Source organism: Sminthopsis crassicaudata, chromosome 2, assembly GCF_048593235.1.
Source record: "Sminthopsis crassicaudata isolate SCR6 chromosome 2, ASM4859323v1, whole genome shotgun sequence".
In the NCBI taxonomy this organism is placed as follows: Eukaryota; Metazoa; Chordata; class Mammalia; order Dasyuromorphia; family Dasyuridae; genus Sminthopsis; species Sminthopsis crassicaudata.
The window spans coordinates 335,200,605-335,217,572 of NC_133618.1; the positions used below are offsets into that span (position 1 = coordinate 335,200,605).

Below are 16,968 nucleotides of genomic sequence, written 5' to 3' on the forward strand. Positions count from 1 at the left end.
ACATCCCCTCCAACATTTGTCATTATTTGTTCCTGTCATCTTAGCCAATCTGACAGGTGTGTAGTGGTATCTCAGAGTGGTCTTAATTTGCATTTCTCTGATCAATAGTGATTTGGAACACTCTTTCATGTGAGTGGATATAGTTTCAATTTCTTCCTCTGAGAATTGTCTGTTCATATCCTTTGACCATTTATCAATTGAGATGGTTCGGTTTCTTATAAATTATGGTCAGTTCTCTATATATTTTGGAAATGAGACCTTTGTCAGAACCTTTGTTTTTAAAAATATTTTCCCAATTTGTTACTTCCCTTCTAATCTTGTTTGCATTAGTATTATTTGTACAGAAACTTTTTAGTTTGATGTAATCAAAATCTTCTATTTTGTGATCAATAATGATCTCTAGTTCTCCTCTGGTCATAAATTCAGAAGGGAGCTTCTTGAAAAAATGAATTGTCTTACTGGTTTCATTTATATCTCCAGTATTTAGTACAGTGCTTTACCCACATTGTTGCTTGTACTTCCTTCTCTAAGACGACTAAGACATCAGGGAGGTGATGCTATGGCAGGCAGGTGAGTTGGAATTAAGTGAGGGAGGGCTGTGCAAGGTCACATGCCTCATTTTCTCCTCCATAGCTGCCTGGGTCCAGTAGAGAAGGCCCTGGATGAAATGGGAAACCTTGACATTAACTTTTTAAGCCAAGATCTTTGACTGACTCCACACACCATTCAGTGATTAAGGCTATGTAGCAAGGGAGGCATTTCACTAGTCCAAAAAAAAAAAAAAAATTAAAAAAATGAAACCACCCAAAAAACCCAAACATACCTCTAAATAAATAAACAAATGAATGAATGTGGGAGGGGAAGATCCTCAGGGTTTCTGGCTTAAGCCCACATGACTGCTATTTCCATTCAGTCTGAATCAATGAGGACTCAAAACTGTGACCCAATGGGGCTTGGCCTAGGACCTCTTAGTGACCAATAAGAATCAGATTGCTTTTGGTTTGGCTATATGTGGCCTACCAATCTCCTGAGTATGGCCTGAACCAGATTAAATTGTAATTGGGAAATGCTTAACAAGATATATAAAAATATAATAGTGTATAGATAATAAAAATTTGTAAGTCAATATGAGTAGCAGGTAGGTGGTATAGTGGCTATAGCATAGGCCTTGGAATCTGGAAGAATCAAGTTAAAAACTGACCTTAGACACTTTCTAGCTGTGTGCTGGGCAAGTCACTTAACCCTGCTTGCCTCATTTTCTCATTTGTAGAAAGAAAATGGCAAACCATTCTAGCATCTCTGCCAAGAAAACACCATATTGAGATCATGAAGACAGGCACAATTGAAACAATTGGACAATGGAAGGAAAGTTTTAAAAAAGGCCCACAGAGATCTGATTCCATTTGAGTTTTGACACTATTTGAATTTTTACACATATTAAGTGCTTAATAAATGCTTTTTCAGGGCAGCTAAATAGTGCAGTGGATAGAGCAATGGTCTTGTAGTCCAAGTTCAAATCTGGCCTCAAACACTTAATCCTTACAAGCTATGTGAGCCTGAACAAGTCACTTAGCCACAATTACCTGACCAAAAAAGCTTTTTTTTTTTTTTTTTTTTAATTCATTTGTACCTTTTCCTCTCTTGGCTGAAAATATGATTAATTTCTTCTTTTTTCAAAGCTAATGCTTTCCCTTGTGTCCTAATGCTGTCCCTTTGTTTTTAGTGAGTTTGCCACTGTTTTACTCTTAACTTTAGGTTTCTCCTCCTGCTGGGTCCTTCTGTCATGTCTATAAATAATAATAGCTAACATTTACACAGAACTTTAAGGTTTTAAGTGCTATATATATATTATATGACTTGATCTTTCATAACATCAATAGCAACAACAATATTGTTGTTAGTGGTACCTACCATGTGCCAGGAACAGTTCTAAATGCTTTATAGTTATTATCATTTTTTCCCTCATAATAACCCTGGGAAATAGATGCTGTTGTTATCCTGTTTTTTAGACTCAGGCCTTGGGAAGACAGGTGAATGAGGAGTCTGAAGCAGAATTCAGAAGAAGGTTTTTCCAACTTTAAATCCAGTGCCACATTGTCTCAGTCGTCCCTATTCTAAAAAACAAAAACTTGCAAATTTTTCTTTCTGTTCATCTCTCAGATTGTCATTCAGTTTTATTCTCCCATACCCCAATGCTAATTTCCAAATGAATCTAATGCATTATTGCCCATAGTCTTCAGCTCCCTGCAGGAGAGTAAGACTTGTGTTGCTGTCCCTGAAAAGAAATCACTCTTCTCAGTCCTTATCTTTCTTTTACAAGTCTGTATCATTTGACTTTGTGAGCTACTCCCTCATGTTTTTATTATTCTCATATTTCATTTTCCTTGACTTGACTTTCTTTTTTCTACCAATAGTTCAAATTATTCCTTCTCAATTTTTAATTTTTTTTCTTTCCCTTTTCTTATTCTTTTTCTTTTGCTGAACTTAACCACTTTCAGGACTTCATTTACTGTGAGCATTCCAATTCATCTGCTGGCTACTATTACCTTGACCATTAGCAAACTCTCACCGTCTTAAAAATAATTATATTTATCCTCTACCTCCTGATTATTTCATCTTCATCTTTCTCAATCTATTTTTTGTTCTTACCTATCACTTTTGACTTTACTGTCATAATTTACCAATATTTTCTCATATGAAATTCATTTTGCAAAAAGATTTCATCCCATACAAATTATGGAATTTTTCTACCTGCCTCAAGTCATTTTTCCTTCTTTCTTGTGGAATTTATCACATGACTCACTGTTTTTCTCTTTTCCAACTTCTGCCCTTATTTTAGTACACTTCCATATTCAGGTTGATGCTTCCCTAAATAATCTAACCTCCTACTTCCTCAGTTTCAGTCCTATTATATCTCCTCCTTTCCAACTCAGCCACACACAGGGATGGTCACACTCTGAAGTTCACTATTACCCACTAGTCCATTTCCTTGATCATAAACTGATATTCTTTGATTGGACCAAAATTGTTTATTATTCTTTCTATGAATAACTTCTTTCCCCCTTCTCCCCTCTCTTTTTCTTTCTTTCTTTCCTTTTTTTTTGGGGGGGGTAAGGCAGTTGGAGTTACATAGGGTCACATAGCCAACAAGGGTTGTGTCTGAAGTCAGATTTGAACTCAGGTTCTCCTAACTCTAGAGAAGGTATATCATGTGAATAATTTTCAAACCTACTCTTTTCCACTTTTAGTTTTTGAATCTCTCATTATTCTCTCGGTTCATTAACTCATTTTAGTTTTTAAAGCCACTCATCATATATAGTTTCATCATACTCTCCTGGTCCTCTTTTGGTCCAGGAAAATTTACTTTTTTTTCCCCCAGTTCCTTATGAATTCCTTCTTCCCATAAGTATGCAAACCATTGTGCTTCATCTCTCTCTCATAGAACACTCCTCTTCTTTAAAGATACAACCCAAACATCATATTCTGTATGAAGCTTTTCACAATTACTTCTGACTGCTGGTACTTCTTTCCCCCAGTTGCCTTGTGTTTAACCACCTTTTGTGAATTTTGTATTCTGTGTTGTTGTTTTTCAATTGTGCCTGACTTTTTATGTCCTTTTTATGTTATGCTCATGTGTGGGAGGGGGTGCTAGACCCCCTCCCCAAATTAACTAATCAGAGACATCTTCAGCTACAAAGAGAAAGCATTTATTTAGTTCCTGCAGGGAGAGGCCCAAGCACACCTGGGAGACCTCTCATGTGCCTACATGTGCCTGATCTGATAAGCTAGAAACAGGAAAACTGTTTAAAGAGCTAAATATCCAAGTCTTTTCATTGGAAGTAACCCTCATTGACCAATAGTTACCAATGTTGTCTGCTTTCTGTGGGTCATGTCTCTTCCTGTCACTGATTTAGGTTCTTGGCCTTTAGAGACCTATCGGCCCAGAGATCACGTGACTTTATGAAGCCTGGGCCCAAGACCTGATCTTTCCGCTCTGCAGATCTCTGGGAATAGAAATCTTGTCTTCTTGAGAAAGCTTCACATCTATGCATATCTCACTCAATCATAATGTCAGTGGATTTTTTTTGTTTGTTGTTTTTTGGCAAAGATACTGGAATGGTTTGCCATTTCCTTGTCTAGGTGATTAAGGTAAATAGAGGTCTAGGCATTTGCCTGGGGTTACAACACAGCTAGTAAATATTTAGGGCCAGATTTGAACTCAGCCACTCCGGGCCAGGCCCTGCCCTCTACCTACTGAGCCATCTAGCTACTTCCCAGATGTTGCTTCCTATTTATTCTGTATATAATTTAATTGAATATGTCCTACCCCTTATAAAAAATATATTCCTGGGAAATAGGTTTCCCCTCCTTTTTCTCTGTGTTCTCTTCACTTAGCAAAGTTCTTAACATGTAGTAGACTGTAATATTCTTCTCTAAAATGTGATCTTTTCTAGGAGCAGGTTTCTTGGGGGGCTTCTGGAAGCAATCTTCCTTTTAGTTCAGAGTAATCCCCCCCAAATGCAGCCAGGAATTAAAGTCCAAATCCTTTATTGTCTCCTTCAAAATCTTATCTCCTTCACTTGGGGCTCGGCTAGTTTTCGGAGGCCTTTCGGATCTTGCCTCTAGTCCTTTGCCTCTGCCAGCTTCTGTCTGTAGCTCCCTCCGAATGTCTCCGAATCCAAAGCCATCACAAAGGTGGAAAATGGAATGACTGTCTCCACCTCAGAGGGATTTCTGTGGGCTTGTCCTTAGTGGGCTCCTCCTTATATATGCTTTCTTAAAGATGTGAATCTTGTGGAACTCTAATAAGTACTAAGTACATCTAGAGAACTGTTAAGTCCCATGCTAAATTAGATAACTGACTTAGCACCTTGTAAGAATCCTAACAGTAGATACTTAATAAATACTTGTGATTAATTCCTGCCCAAGGAATCTTCATAATACCTGGCTTTGAGCAGTTCATAAACATATCAAACCATTACCCAAAAATGTTTAGTAGCTTCTTTCCTATAGGATAAAATAGAAATACTTTTCTTAGTACTGTCTTCATTCTTAATTGTTTATCTTTTATTTTCTTTCTTTATTTTTTTTCACTGAGGCTGGGGTTAAATGACTTGCCCAGGGTCACACAGCTAGGTAGCATTAAGTGTCTGAGTTCAGATTTGAACTCGGGTCCTCCTGACTTCAGGGCTGGTACTCCATCCACTGCACCACCTAGCTGCACCAATTGTTTATCTTTTAAGGAGAAAGCTGATCCACACTCTCATAAGATGCCTGCAGTGGATTCTTTGTTTCTCTCTGTTTGCTGACATCCTTTTATTTCTTAATTATCCAGCAAGTACTGTCTCTTCCACGAAGTATCAGAACTCTCCATTTAGAAGTGATTTCCTCCTTCCTCTGAGGGACGGCATAGGGGGAGAAGCTCCACAAAGTAAGAGTGGTGGTAGGTGGGGTGGCATATGTGGTAAACAGCAAGTGAGTCATTTTGATTGAAAACTGGTTACATGAGAATTAGGGAGGTCAGATCAGTTTGGAAAGGCAGTTTAAAGCCAGATTCTGAGAACTCTAAATGCCAAATAGAGGCTTTACATTTTATCTTATAAATAATAGGTTCTTGAACAGGGAAGTGACATTGTCAGATCTGTGCATCAAATTCACAGCTATTGGAAAAGGGAATGGTTCTATGCAGACAGAGAAATGATTATTGATCACTAAATTTTGGGAAGATTCAGGATTTATTTCCTTTCTCATTTGAAGATTAGGTCAAAACTTGGTTCTCTGAAGGGCAGGGCTGATTAGGAGATGAAATCTTATCCCAAGCCTGGGGGTAGTCTGGAAGTGAATGATACAATCAGAGTCAGAACCCTCAGAGCCTCATTAAATAGATCTTTCTCTTATTATAACATTCTTTCATTACTTGTTTACCAATCTGAGTTGATTGTCATGATGGGGAACTCCCTGTCTCCTCCCCATCCTCAATTTCCATTTAAGAATGGAGTGCCTTCCATTAAGGGTCTTGGGCATTCCAAACTGCCACTGACCCTTTTGTTAATTATTGGTAGCGTGATTAATAAAATGATTAATGACCTGAAAATTGTGTCTTTTGAATTTTTTAAACACAAGACAGACCAATTATGTTGGCACTTTAGGGGACAGTTGTTTAGGGCCCAAACTAGAATGGTGGCCCTATGGGTAGCTAGAAGGGGACTTTTGATTATGAAATAAGTGGAGAATCATTTCCCATCAGGTTCTTGGGAAACTGGAAGCTCTTATTTAAATAGTGCTATTACATATCCTACTTTATATTTACTTTTTATTATAATTTCATTATTAAAATATTTTCAATTTTCATTATTTTAACACCATTCCATAGTATGTATTTACTTTTTATTATAATTTCATTACTGGGAAAGAACTATTTTCCTCCAATTTTTATTAGCTTATTTTATTTTCTTCCTCTCCTTGAAGAATATAATGTTTTTTTAAAAAGTATATTTTTTATTTGTGATCTTTTTCCTACTAAAAAATGAAAAAAGATCTTTTAAAGATTTTATTTAATCTGTTAAGTCTGTTGACATGAATTCATTTTTTTCTCCTGGTTAGTTCTGTATTTCAGAAATATCAGTGGAGGTGTCAAATGAAGTTTATTCAGTTTTGTTTCTGGTGAAAATTTAAGATGCCAAAAAATATAGCTAGATTTCACAAATTCCAGGGAGATCTTAGACTTGGAAGTTAGTTAGGAAAAAAAAAGGCATTTGAGATGGTTGAGAGGGTGAAAATAAATTTAAATATCCAAATGTAGTGGGTTTTTATGGCATTTCTTTCCAGATAAGCTCTATAAATCTTAAATCTCTATGTAAATGCTAGTTATTGTTCTTATTTCACTAAGGTCTATGCTTATAAGGTGACATGACCTCCTTTTAGCAAGATAGTTTTATTTTGGTAGAGAGAGAGAGGCAGGATGTCAGTGTCTGATTTTGGCATTCATTCTTTTCCCTAAAAAAGCAGGATGTTCCCATTTAATACAGCTGTTTTCCTGAAAGTGATATAATCTATGTTGTAATATAGTAGTTTTAGAGAGAAAATAACTAAAACTGATTTACTCTGAGAGTTTTTTTTCTTATTGCTCCATATATTGGGCAACAGTGTCCTTTACTAATTTTTCCGCTTCTAAGCACTTACTTTGCCTTGGCTAGGTAGGAATGTTTTATAAGAGCATCTGGATCTGATGAGTATTGGATGTGCCATCTAGACTTTCTCACCTTAGGGAGATTTTTTTTTTTTCTTATATTGATGACAGATTTTTTTTTTTCTTTTATATTAGGATAAATAAACTGCCTACCAATTGATAAATGCTCTTTGATTTACATTTCTTGTAACACACATGTTCTGGTTTTGTTAACCATGTAGCTTGTAGTGAATTATCAGCATTTCCATGCTCTCCCTCCCCCATCTTCCTACTTTAAGGATCCTAGCAACTATCAGTGTGACATAAGAGTAGGTGGAGAGAATCCAAGATATAACACTTTCCACATGTTGTTGTTATAAAGTAATTCAAGTGGTAGGCTTTTAAAATGACAAGGTACAGCTTGATCTTCTTGTCTAAGGGTTAGATTTTTTTGTTTTGTTTTGTTTTGCTTTTTCCTGATTTTTTAGACTTTAGAGAAGTTAGTGTTATTTTAAAGGGAAACTGTAGTTCTCCATATGTGATCATAACATCTACTACACTGAATGAATAAACATTAGTTAAAAAAAGAATAAAGCTATTTTAAAATAGTTCATTTTTAATTGAAATATTTTGTTTTGATATCTATATTTCTCATTGTACACGTTTATCTTTCTCCCTCCAAGAGATCCATTCCTTACAATTGAGAATAAAAAGGAGGGGAAAAAAGCCCAGTTCAGCTATACTTAATTATCATGTCAAAAAAAGCCTAAAGTGTGATATGTATTGTTCCACATTGAAGGTATCCCACTTCTGCAAAGAAGTTTGGGGAAGTATATTTGAAAGTAAACTTTGAAGATGGGGGCACTTTGGATAATTTTAAAATATGGTTTAAAAAAAGATTTTCGATTGTCTCTCCCCCTCCCCCCCAATTATAAACAGTCAGACCTCACATTTTCCTCAGCAGTGTTATTCTGGCACATTGCTAAATCCACATCTGACTTTTGTTAAATGCATTACATTTTAGTTCCTCCTCCATTTTAAATGTAGAGGGTTTACCTATTGAGACTTAAAGTTTCACATGGTGCTCAAGCATTATACTTTATAACTTGCAAAGGAAATGACTGCATTGGGGACAGTTTTAGTTTGGTTTAGCTAAACTAAAGACAATTGTATTTTCTTATTGGGAAATCCTCTTTCTGGCTGTTACTACTTTTTGCTTTTTGCTGATGTGTGAGAGTTTTGTAATACTAATTGTTTCCCACTTTTTCCCTCTTAATTTTTCTATTTCCTAATCTTGGTCATTTAAATTTAATTTGGCAGTATAATCGTAATAGTATTTTATTGGTTTGTTCTGTATGTATATAAATATTGTGTTTAGCTTTGAGTTGCCAGAAAGCAAATGACTTAAGACATTTCTAGCCCTGGCAAGCATTCTCTACTTAACTGCCATTAATACTGAAACTAGAAATGGAATAAAAACTTGAAATTTTGTGGTTTGGATGTTATTACACTATAGAAGGAAAATTCTGTACTCTGTGCTTTGGGCATAAGCCTTCATGAGACAAATTTATTAATCAAATAAATTTAAATTCTAAGCATCTTTTTTTTTTTTTTTTTTTTTTTTAAGAGAATGAACATACAAAGGGGCAGAAGTCTAACTTAAAATTTATAAAGTTTAAGGATAAAGACAAAGTCTATAATTAAAATAAAACTGAGGGATAAACCCCAAGGAACAGTTTTGACACTGAACAGAAACTATAGTCACTTAATTTTGGGGCACTTTGGAGAATCAGTTTCTTAAAACCATCCAAATTTTATTTCATCTTGAATCATTTCTTCTTTCAGTTCTAGCAAAGGTGAATTGAAGAGATAATTTTTTTTTAAACTGAATTAATCAAAGACTTCTTTCTTTTAGTCTTGTCATTTACCCAATGTGGTCAAATCATAGGGAAAGAAGAATACTGTGTCCTACTTTTGGGGAGGCATTACTCTAATGTCACCTACAAGTGGATTAAAATTCCTCTTTAGACTTTGTCTTAGTTTTCCTTTGAAAAGGGTTAGGCCTTTGACAAGGATATTTATTAAAAAGAACTTAAAACCACGAAACATTAAATTACAGATAATGTTTTCCAATTAGATGGGACCAAAGACTGAAGTATTGGCCTAATATTATTTTATAATATATAGGTTTGAGAGGGAACAAAGTAGGAAACACTTTAGTATATTACCATAACATGTAACTAATGTTACCATTTAAAAATTTTAACTCTACAGATAATGAAATCTTTGGATTCATTAAATGAATCTAAAAAAAAATTGTACCATGAATTATTAGGATTACAAAAAAAGGAAGAGCATTTAAAAAGTATCTGAGTCTAAAGATTAACATCAAATACTTGATTTTTTGAATATCAAAAACTCAGGACACTGACCAGAATTGTGTTCATGTGTGCTTGGGGAAAAGTAGATCATAATATCAAGTCCTTCTTCCCTAAATTATACTAAATAATTCTTTAAAATAAAATTGGAAAATACAAAGTATAATTGAGTTCTTGATTATAGTTTTAAAGTGAAATTGTAGTATAGTTTGCTTTTCCACTAAAAATTTCAAAGCATTTTTTACAGATATTAGTTCACCAATGCTCCGAAAGCCCATGGGACACAGGGAGTGAATTTTGTGTAATTGAAAGATGCTGTTCTCATAACTAATGATTAAAATCCTTTGTTTCTTGCCAACTCTCCATACTTTTAGTGATCTAACATTTAGAGAATCTTCACCTTGGAGACCTGTTTCAGATGTGTGTGTTTGGCTCAGAATGAGATATATATCCTCTTCACCAGATTTTGATTAATTAGGAGAAATTCAGGACTCTGCCAGATCTATAATATAAAACATAGTCCTTATCTCAGATTGAACTTATATCAGTACTGCCCTGCCTTTAATAAAGAAAAACTTTTATCTGCCATCTTGTCCAATATTGGTTGTATTACCAAGGTTGATCCTTAATGCTACCTCACTCTGTTGCTCTCATTTTAGGGATCTGATCAACTTCTTTTTGATTTGTTAAAGACAACGTAGTATAACACTTGGACCTTCCTAGTTGGCCCTTATCTTTTTCTCAGGGTGCACTATCAGTCAGTTTTCGCTGGTTCCTCTCTGCATCTTCACGCCAATGACCGGCACAGAGAGCACGCTCTTCAGTGCAGGATGTAGTTAAACCTTGGCTACCTATCCTCTAATTACATCAGTTTTGATTTGAAGACGTCAAAACTCCTTTGTAAAGGAGTAAACAATATGGGAACCTTTTTTTTTTTTTATTTTTTTTTTTTTAAACAACTTTAACACCTTGTTGTTCTAGTTACTTTACCTTTATCTTCTGTAGTTTTATTATTAGACTTGGGAGGAAATCACTTGATAAATATATCTTGATAAATTATTTCTTTTTTAAGTCCTCCTTTACCCTGTGTCATTTTTATAAAGGAGATTGTTTTATCTTTGCCTTTTTCTCTGTTTAAAAACATAGTTGAACATGCTGTTCAAAGGGCTTTATAATTATTAAATTAGTTGGTAACCTTTTAAGTTTTGACTGCATACTTTCTGGAATTAATCTATGTACCTCTCATTTTCCTTAAAGTCAATAGCTATCTTATTTATATTGTGCCTTATCTCTTAGCATAGGAGTTTGTATATATTACTTTTAACAAGATATTAATGACTTCTTAATTGTTGAATTTGATGGTCTTTTTAAAAATTCTTATTACTCTTGACCTCTGTAGCACTTCATGTGGCTGTCTATCATGAATACTTCCATCTCTGTTTTTTATGACACTGCTTTGTTGTTGTTGTTGTTTTTCCCTGCTAACTGTGCTTCTCTAGGGTCCTTTATGGGATCATTCTCTCTCTTTTACCCCCTAATTATGAATGTTCCCCATGTTCCAGGCCTCCTTGGCCCTCCTCATTCACTTCACACTTCCTCTTGGTGCCTTAATAAGGCACCAAGGGTTCATTGATAATTTTTGTTTAGATGACTCTCTAACCTATAATTCTAGCTCTGATCTCTCAGCTGAGTTGTAGGCCTACTGCATCATTGCCAATTAGATGTTTCAAACTGGTATATTATATAGACATCTTCACCTCAACTTATTTCAACTAATTTTCTCTCCTCCAAACCATTAATAACTTTTCTATTTATTTCTGTTGAATATAGCAACATTTTTTTTTTCAGTTTAGCTAGATTATCTCTGCAATATCATTTACATAACATAATTATTTCAGGCTCTCAACATCTTTCACTTAGAGTATTAGGTTTTTGGTTTCTGTACAGTTAGTCTCCCTTCTCTAATACATAATCTACAAAGCTTCCACTGTGATAGAACACAGCTATAACCATATAACCATATAGCTGATAAACTTTAGTGACTCGTTATTACAACTAGGACAAAATAGCTTCTCTGCTTGGCATTTAAAGCCTTTTTTTTTTTTTTTTTACATCTTCTAGGCTTATTATTGTTGTATAATAATGCGTAATATCATGTACTGGTCCAGATAAACTGACTTTTGTTGCGTTCCTTCCATGCAACATTTCATCTCCTATTGCCTTGTTTCAGCAAGAACTATTTCCCTTGCCTGTTCCACTTTCCATTTTGATCAAACTGGTCTGTTTGCTCCTCTAATCTCCTCTAATTTCTGGCCTTTGCATGGTGGTTTAAATGACTAGTTTCCTTCAAAGTATGTCGATATAGAAATAAAACATTTAGGATTTTGAAGAGGCTTTATGATTATAAAGTGGATGTTACATTCTAAAAGAGAAGAAGGTAATAAGGATCCTTCCAAAATTAAAATATATTGAATAAATTTTCTTTTATTTTTTGATTGCTGTATTTCCTTTACTTAATGTCATCTATTTACAAATTTCTAACACTTACACTATTCCTTTAGCAATATTAGGTGTTTACTATTTTGTAATAGAAGGAAGATTTTCTTGTTGCATATATTTAAACTCTTCAGGAATTTTTTTTTTCCAGGATATCTATTAAAAATCTTTGAAATCTCAAACTTTATACTCTATAGGATGATTTTGTTTGTAGAGCATTTTAAAGTTGATTTTCTTTTCGTGTTTTTCCTTTCTTATTTATACAAATAATATTTCCTTCAGGTTACAGGTCCATCAGGTTGTGGCAAAACCCAGTTTTGTATGATGATGAGTGTTTTAGCTACATTGCCAACGGTTATGGGAGGATTAGAAGGGTCTGTTATATATATTGACACAGAATCAGCATTTAGTGCAGAAAGGTAAGAGATTTTATTATTCATCTTAATCTAGCATATTTATACTGTTTTTACTCCTTCTTTTATATGAGGCATGTAAAATAGCTCATATTTACCAGTAACATATAAAGCTGAACATATAAGTAGGTACTGGTTATGGTAACTTTAATTCTTAAAATCAGATTTTCCCCTTTTTGGTGTGAGTGAAACTTTTCATACCTCCCTATTTGCTCTTAGTCCACTAAGCTGGGCTTGCAAAAAGCATTCCTAGATTTAGGGAAACTGAGAGGATGTGAGAATATAGTAGAGAAGGAAATTGAAAAAGGAGAAGAGAAATGGATGAGTCAGAAAGACAAAAAGGAAGCTGTTTTTGATTTCCTTACAATGGTAGGCAGTTAATTTCTGGGTTAAAGTCAGATGTTATTAAGTAGTAAATAAAGTGCTTTTGCACTTAGTAGATGTGCTATAAATATTAATTGATCTAAAGTAAGTTATTTATCACATCTCGGTCAGCATGAGAGTTTTAATCACAACAATAGTAAATAAGCCAGGAAAATAAACTCATTTATTCTGATTTACCTTTGATGGCAGGAGCCATGTGAGGAATGATCTCAGGAAGAAAGAGTTAGACCTCAAAGGCAAACTGAAAGTTAACCTGATGTTTTATTCACTTTTTGTGAAATTTCATTTACTGTCTAATTGTCCAGTATTTCAGATTTTCCCCAGTGGACTTTGTCTTTCTTTGTTCAGTGTGTTCAAAATAGAACTCATTGTTTTCTACTAAGATGTACTTTTCTACTAAATTTTTGTTTCTGAGAAGGGCAACAGAAGTTATCTGTCATTAGAACATATTTGATTCCATCCTTATCCTTACTGCATTTACATATACAGATCCAAATCTTGTTAACTCTATTTCTCATCTCCATTCCCTTTTCTCTACACCCTTGGCTAGTTCCTTAATTTAGACCTGGATCATCTTTTATCTGTACTACTGCAGTAGATTATTAATAAATTTTGCCACCTAGGGTCTCTTCACATTCTAATCCATACTTGACACAGCTACTGAAGCACAGGTCTGACCATATTCTTGGCCTATTGAGAAATCTGCCATGGTATTCCTGTTACCTCTAGGATCAGATATAAACTTTGCTTGGCATTTAAACCCTTTTAGAATTGGGTTACAGCCTACCTTCCCAGATTTACAAGCAGACTAAGATTCCATTTTAATCCCTTTTCTCTCCTTTCTCACAGTTACAAAACAGTATTAAAATAATTCTTTGGTTTGAAGTCCTTGATCTTACTTGAGTGAAAGATCTAACTAGTTTTCTTTTCAAGGGCTCAGGAGATAATATTCTGTTCTAAAGTCATTTTTAATCTATTGTGAAAGGCTTAAATATTAAATTTCTAAAAAATACGTTTTGTTTTTAAATTTCTTAAATCACTATCTGTGTTTCTTTCCCTCTCTCTCCTTAATAAAATCATTACTTAATAAAAAAAAATTAGATTTTTTTTTTTATAAGGAAGGGGAAACAATGAGCAAAACCAATGAATATAATGAAAAACTTTGAAAATATAGGCATTGTTCCATATCCGTGGGTCTCTTAATCGTGCAATGGAATGGCTCATCTGTACTTTTAAAATTTCCAAGATTGAGTTTTGATTGTTTTATGTAATTTTTCATTTGCATTGTCATAGTTGTATATTTTGTTTTCCTGGCACTGTTTACTTTGCATCAGTTAATGGAAGTCCTTCCATGCTTTTTTTTTTTTGTTTGTCACATTTCATTGTTTTTTTATAGCACAATAATATTCCATTACATTCATATACTATAATTAGTTTGCCCATTCCTCTCTTTTTAGCCTATATATATATATATGTATATATATATATATATATATATATATATATATATATATATATATATATATATTATATATATATATTTTTTGTGTAGGAGCTTTTTGATTTCATGTAATCAAAATTGTGGGTTTTTTTTTTTTTTGTTTTTGTTTTTGTTTTTTTTTTTTGTAATTTTGCTTCTGTTCCTTGTTTGGTTAAGAATAAATATCCTATATCTATGGAAAATATATGATCTTTAATTCTATTATTTTAATAGTATGATTTTTAAGGCCACATATCCATTTAAATTATTGTTGAATTTGCTATAAGATACTGATCTAATACTAATTTCTACCAGACTGCTTTTCAATTTTCTCAACAGTTCATATTAAATTGGGATTTTTTTCCTAAGTAATTTATATATATATATTTATGTGTATACACACACATATTTTTTCATTTCTTAAATTTTCTCCCATATAGATTCTTTTTCTTTACCTAGAGAGCTATCCCTTATATTAAGTACTGGATTATTGAATTCCATTATTTCTTAGCATCCCTTGCCTAGTTGATTTCCTTGATGTATTCTATTTTTTTTTTTTTTTAGCTAGTCCAAAATGGTTTTGATAGCTCTTAATATAGTTGTGAGGGTCTTAAAGTGTTATTTTCCCTTCATTATTACTTTTTTTGCATTATTTCTCTTGATATTCTAGATCTTTTTATACCTAAGATGAATGTTGATAGTTAACTTTGTTATAAATTAACTTTGTTAGTACCATTCTTCTATTGTGTTGGTATGACTCAGACATGAATATTGATTATTCTTTATATTTTAAGTTGCTCTTTATGTGAGATGGACAGCTACCTCTCTCAGATAATTTATGCATTTTGTAGTTGTTTTGAATTAGATTTCCCTTTTTTATTATTGCCTCTTCCATGACATTATTCTTCTACATAAATGCTGTTCTTTTTGGGCTTATTTTGTAACTTGAAACTTTACTAAAACTACTATCTCAATTAGTATCTTTGTCAATTTCCTTGAATTTTAAACCTCTGTCATCAGTTATAGTTTTATTTTTTCTTTTCCTATCTTTGTATTTGTAGTTTTTTTTTCCTTTTGCTTTATTCTTCTTACAGTGGTACCTTGATACTTTTTGTTAATTGGTTCCTGAAGGTACAATGAATGATGAAAATGATCAGTATTGAATGAATTCTAGTCTGCAACCTAAACAACCTTGCTCCCTAACCAAGAAGCAAATGAGGTTTCCAACTGCAGAAAAATAAGCCAGCCCAACCCAGCAAGGCTCCTTCCATCTTGACCCAGCTTACTTTTTTTTATATCCCAACTTTTATACTCCTCCTCACCATGGCGCCTTCTGCTGCCCAGGGCTCTGTGTATTGGGAGTCCTGGGTCCCCTCCCACTGCTTCTGCCCCCACCAACACTGCTCCTGCCGAGCATACCACCTCCATCCCCCTTCCAGTTCTATTGTTTTGGGAAATGGGAGACTATTCACCGTGGGTACATTGTCCTGGAGATACCGTCCTATAAATGCCTGCTAACCTGTACAACCTCAGCATTGTGGGCTCCAACCTGAGTGCCCTTGTGTATTGCCACCTTTGCTGGGGAGGAGCTGCTATTGTGAGGGCAGCATCAACAGGAGCTAGGCAAAGCACTTTTTTTCCTTCTCAAAATGTATTAAATATTAAATGTATTATAAATTCAATGAGTTTCACAGCAGACAAGTGCTGAGATATTACTATACTAGCATTTCCAGAACTACATCAAATAATGGCAGAGAAAGGAGGTGTCTTTTTATTTTTAATTTCTGTATTTACTGGGAAAGCTTCTAGTGTATCCCTCTCCTATGTGTTGGTTGTTTTAGGTTTTAGATAATTGTTTATGATGTTTAAAGAAGATCTTATGTTTATACTTTGTAGTGTTTTTAGAATAAATAAGTATTGTATTTTGTCAAAGGCTTTTTCTATATTTGCTTAGAAAATTATGTTTTGTATAATTTTATTTTTATTGTGGTTAATTATATTGATTTTTTTTCTAATGTTAAGCCATTTTTGCATCACTGATACAGATCCACTTGACCATAATGAATGATTTCTTGGACAAATTCCTATAGTTTGGGAATATTTTGTTTAAAACTTTTGAATCATATTCATTAATGACAATGGTCTTTAGTTCCTTACTTTGTTCTTCCTTGATTTATATGTGTTAGCACTATATTTTTCTCAGAAAGAGTTTGAGTGCTTTCCTTGCTCAAATTTGAGAACTTGCTTAGTGTTAATAGTAATTGTTCTTTTAAAAAAATTTATGCAATTCTTCTGTAAATCCATTGGGACCATCAATTTTTTCCTATATTGGTGTGTGTGTGTGTGTGTGTGTATGTGTGTGTATACAGGCTACTTTTTGTTTTCTTGTTCTAGATTAGGTTATTTAAGCTCTCTATTTGGCATTCTTTTAGTTTAAGTATTTCATGTTTTTGCATATATTTCTCTTTCTTTTTGTTCTAAACTTGGTTAGCTTTTAATTGTGAGCAGGTCAGTGGTATGGTGGATGGATTGCAGTCAGGAAGACTCAACTTTCTGAGTTCAAATCTGCCCTCAGACTTTTCCTTGAAGTCACAACCCTTTTTGCCTCTGAAAAATGAGCTGGAAAAAGAATTGACAAACTACTTGAGT

The 16,968-nt window shown here is 33.8% G+C and overlaps 1 protein-coding gene across 1 annotated transcript in view; it reads left to right on the forward strand.

Annotated features, from left to right (window-relative positions):
• The window catches only part of RAD51B (RAD51 paralog B), a 784,849-nt gene that overhangs the window by 11,844 nt on the left and 756,037 nt on the right, over nt 1-16,968 (forward strand). Inside the window, exon 5 of the mRNA XM_074290461.1 lies at nt 12,325-12,461. Coding sequence (XP_074146562.1) covers nt 12,325-12,461 — 137 coding nt within the window. The remainder of the gene's footprint in view (nt 1-12,324; nt 12,462-16,968) is intronic.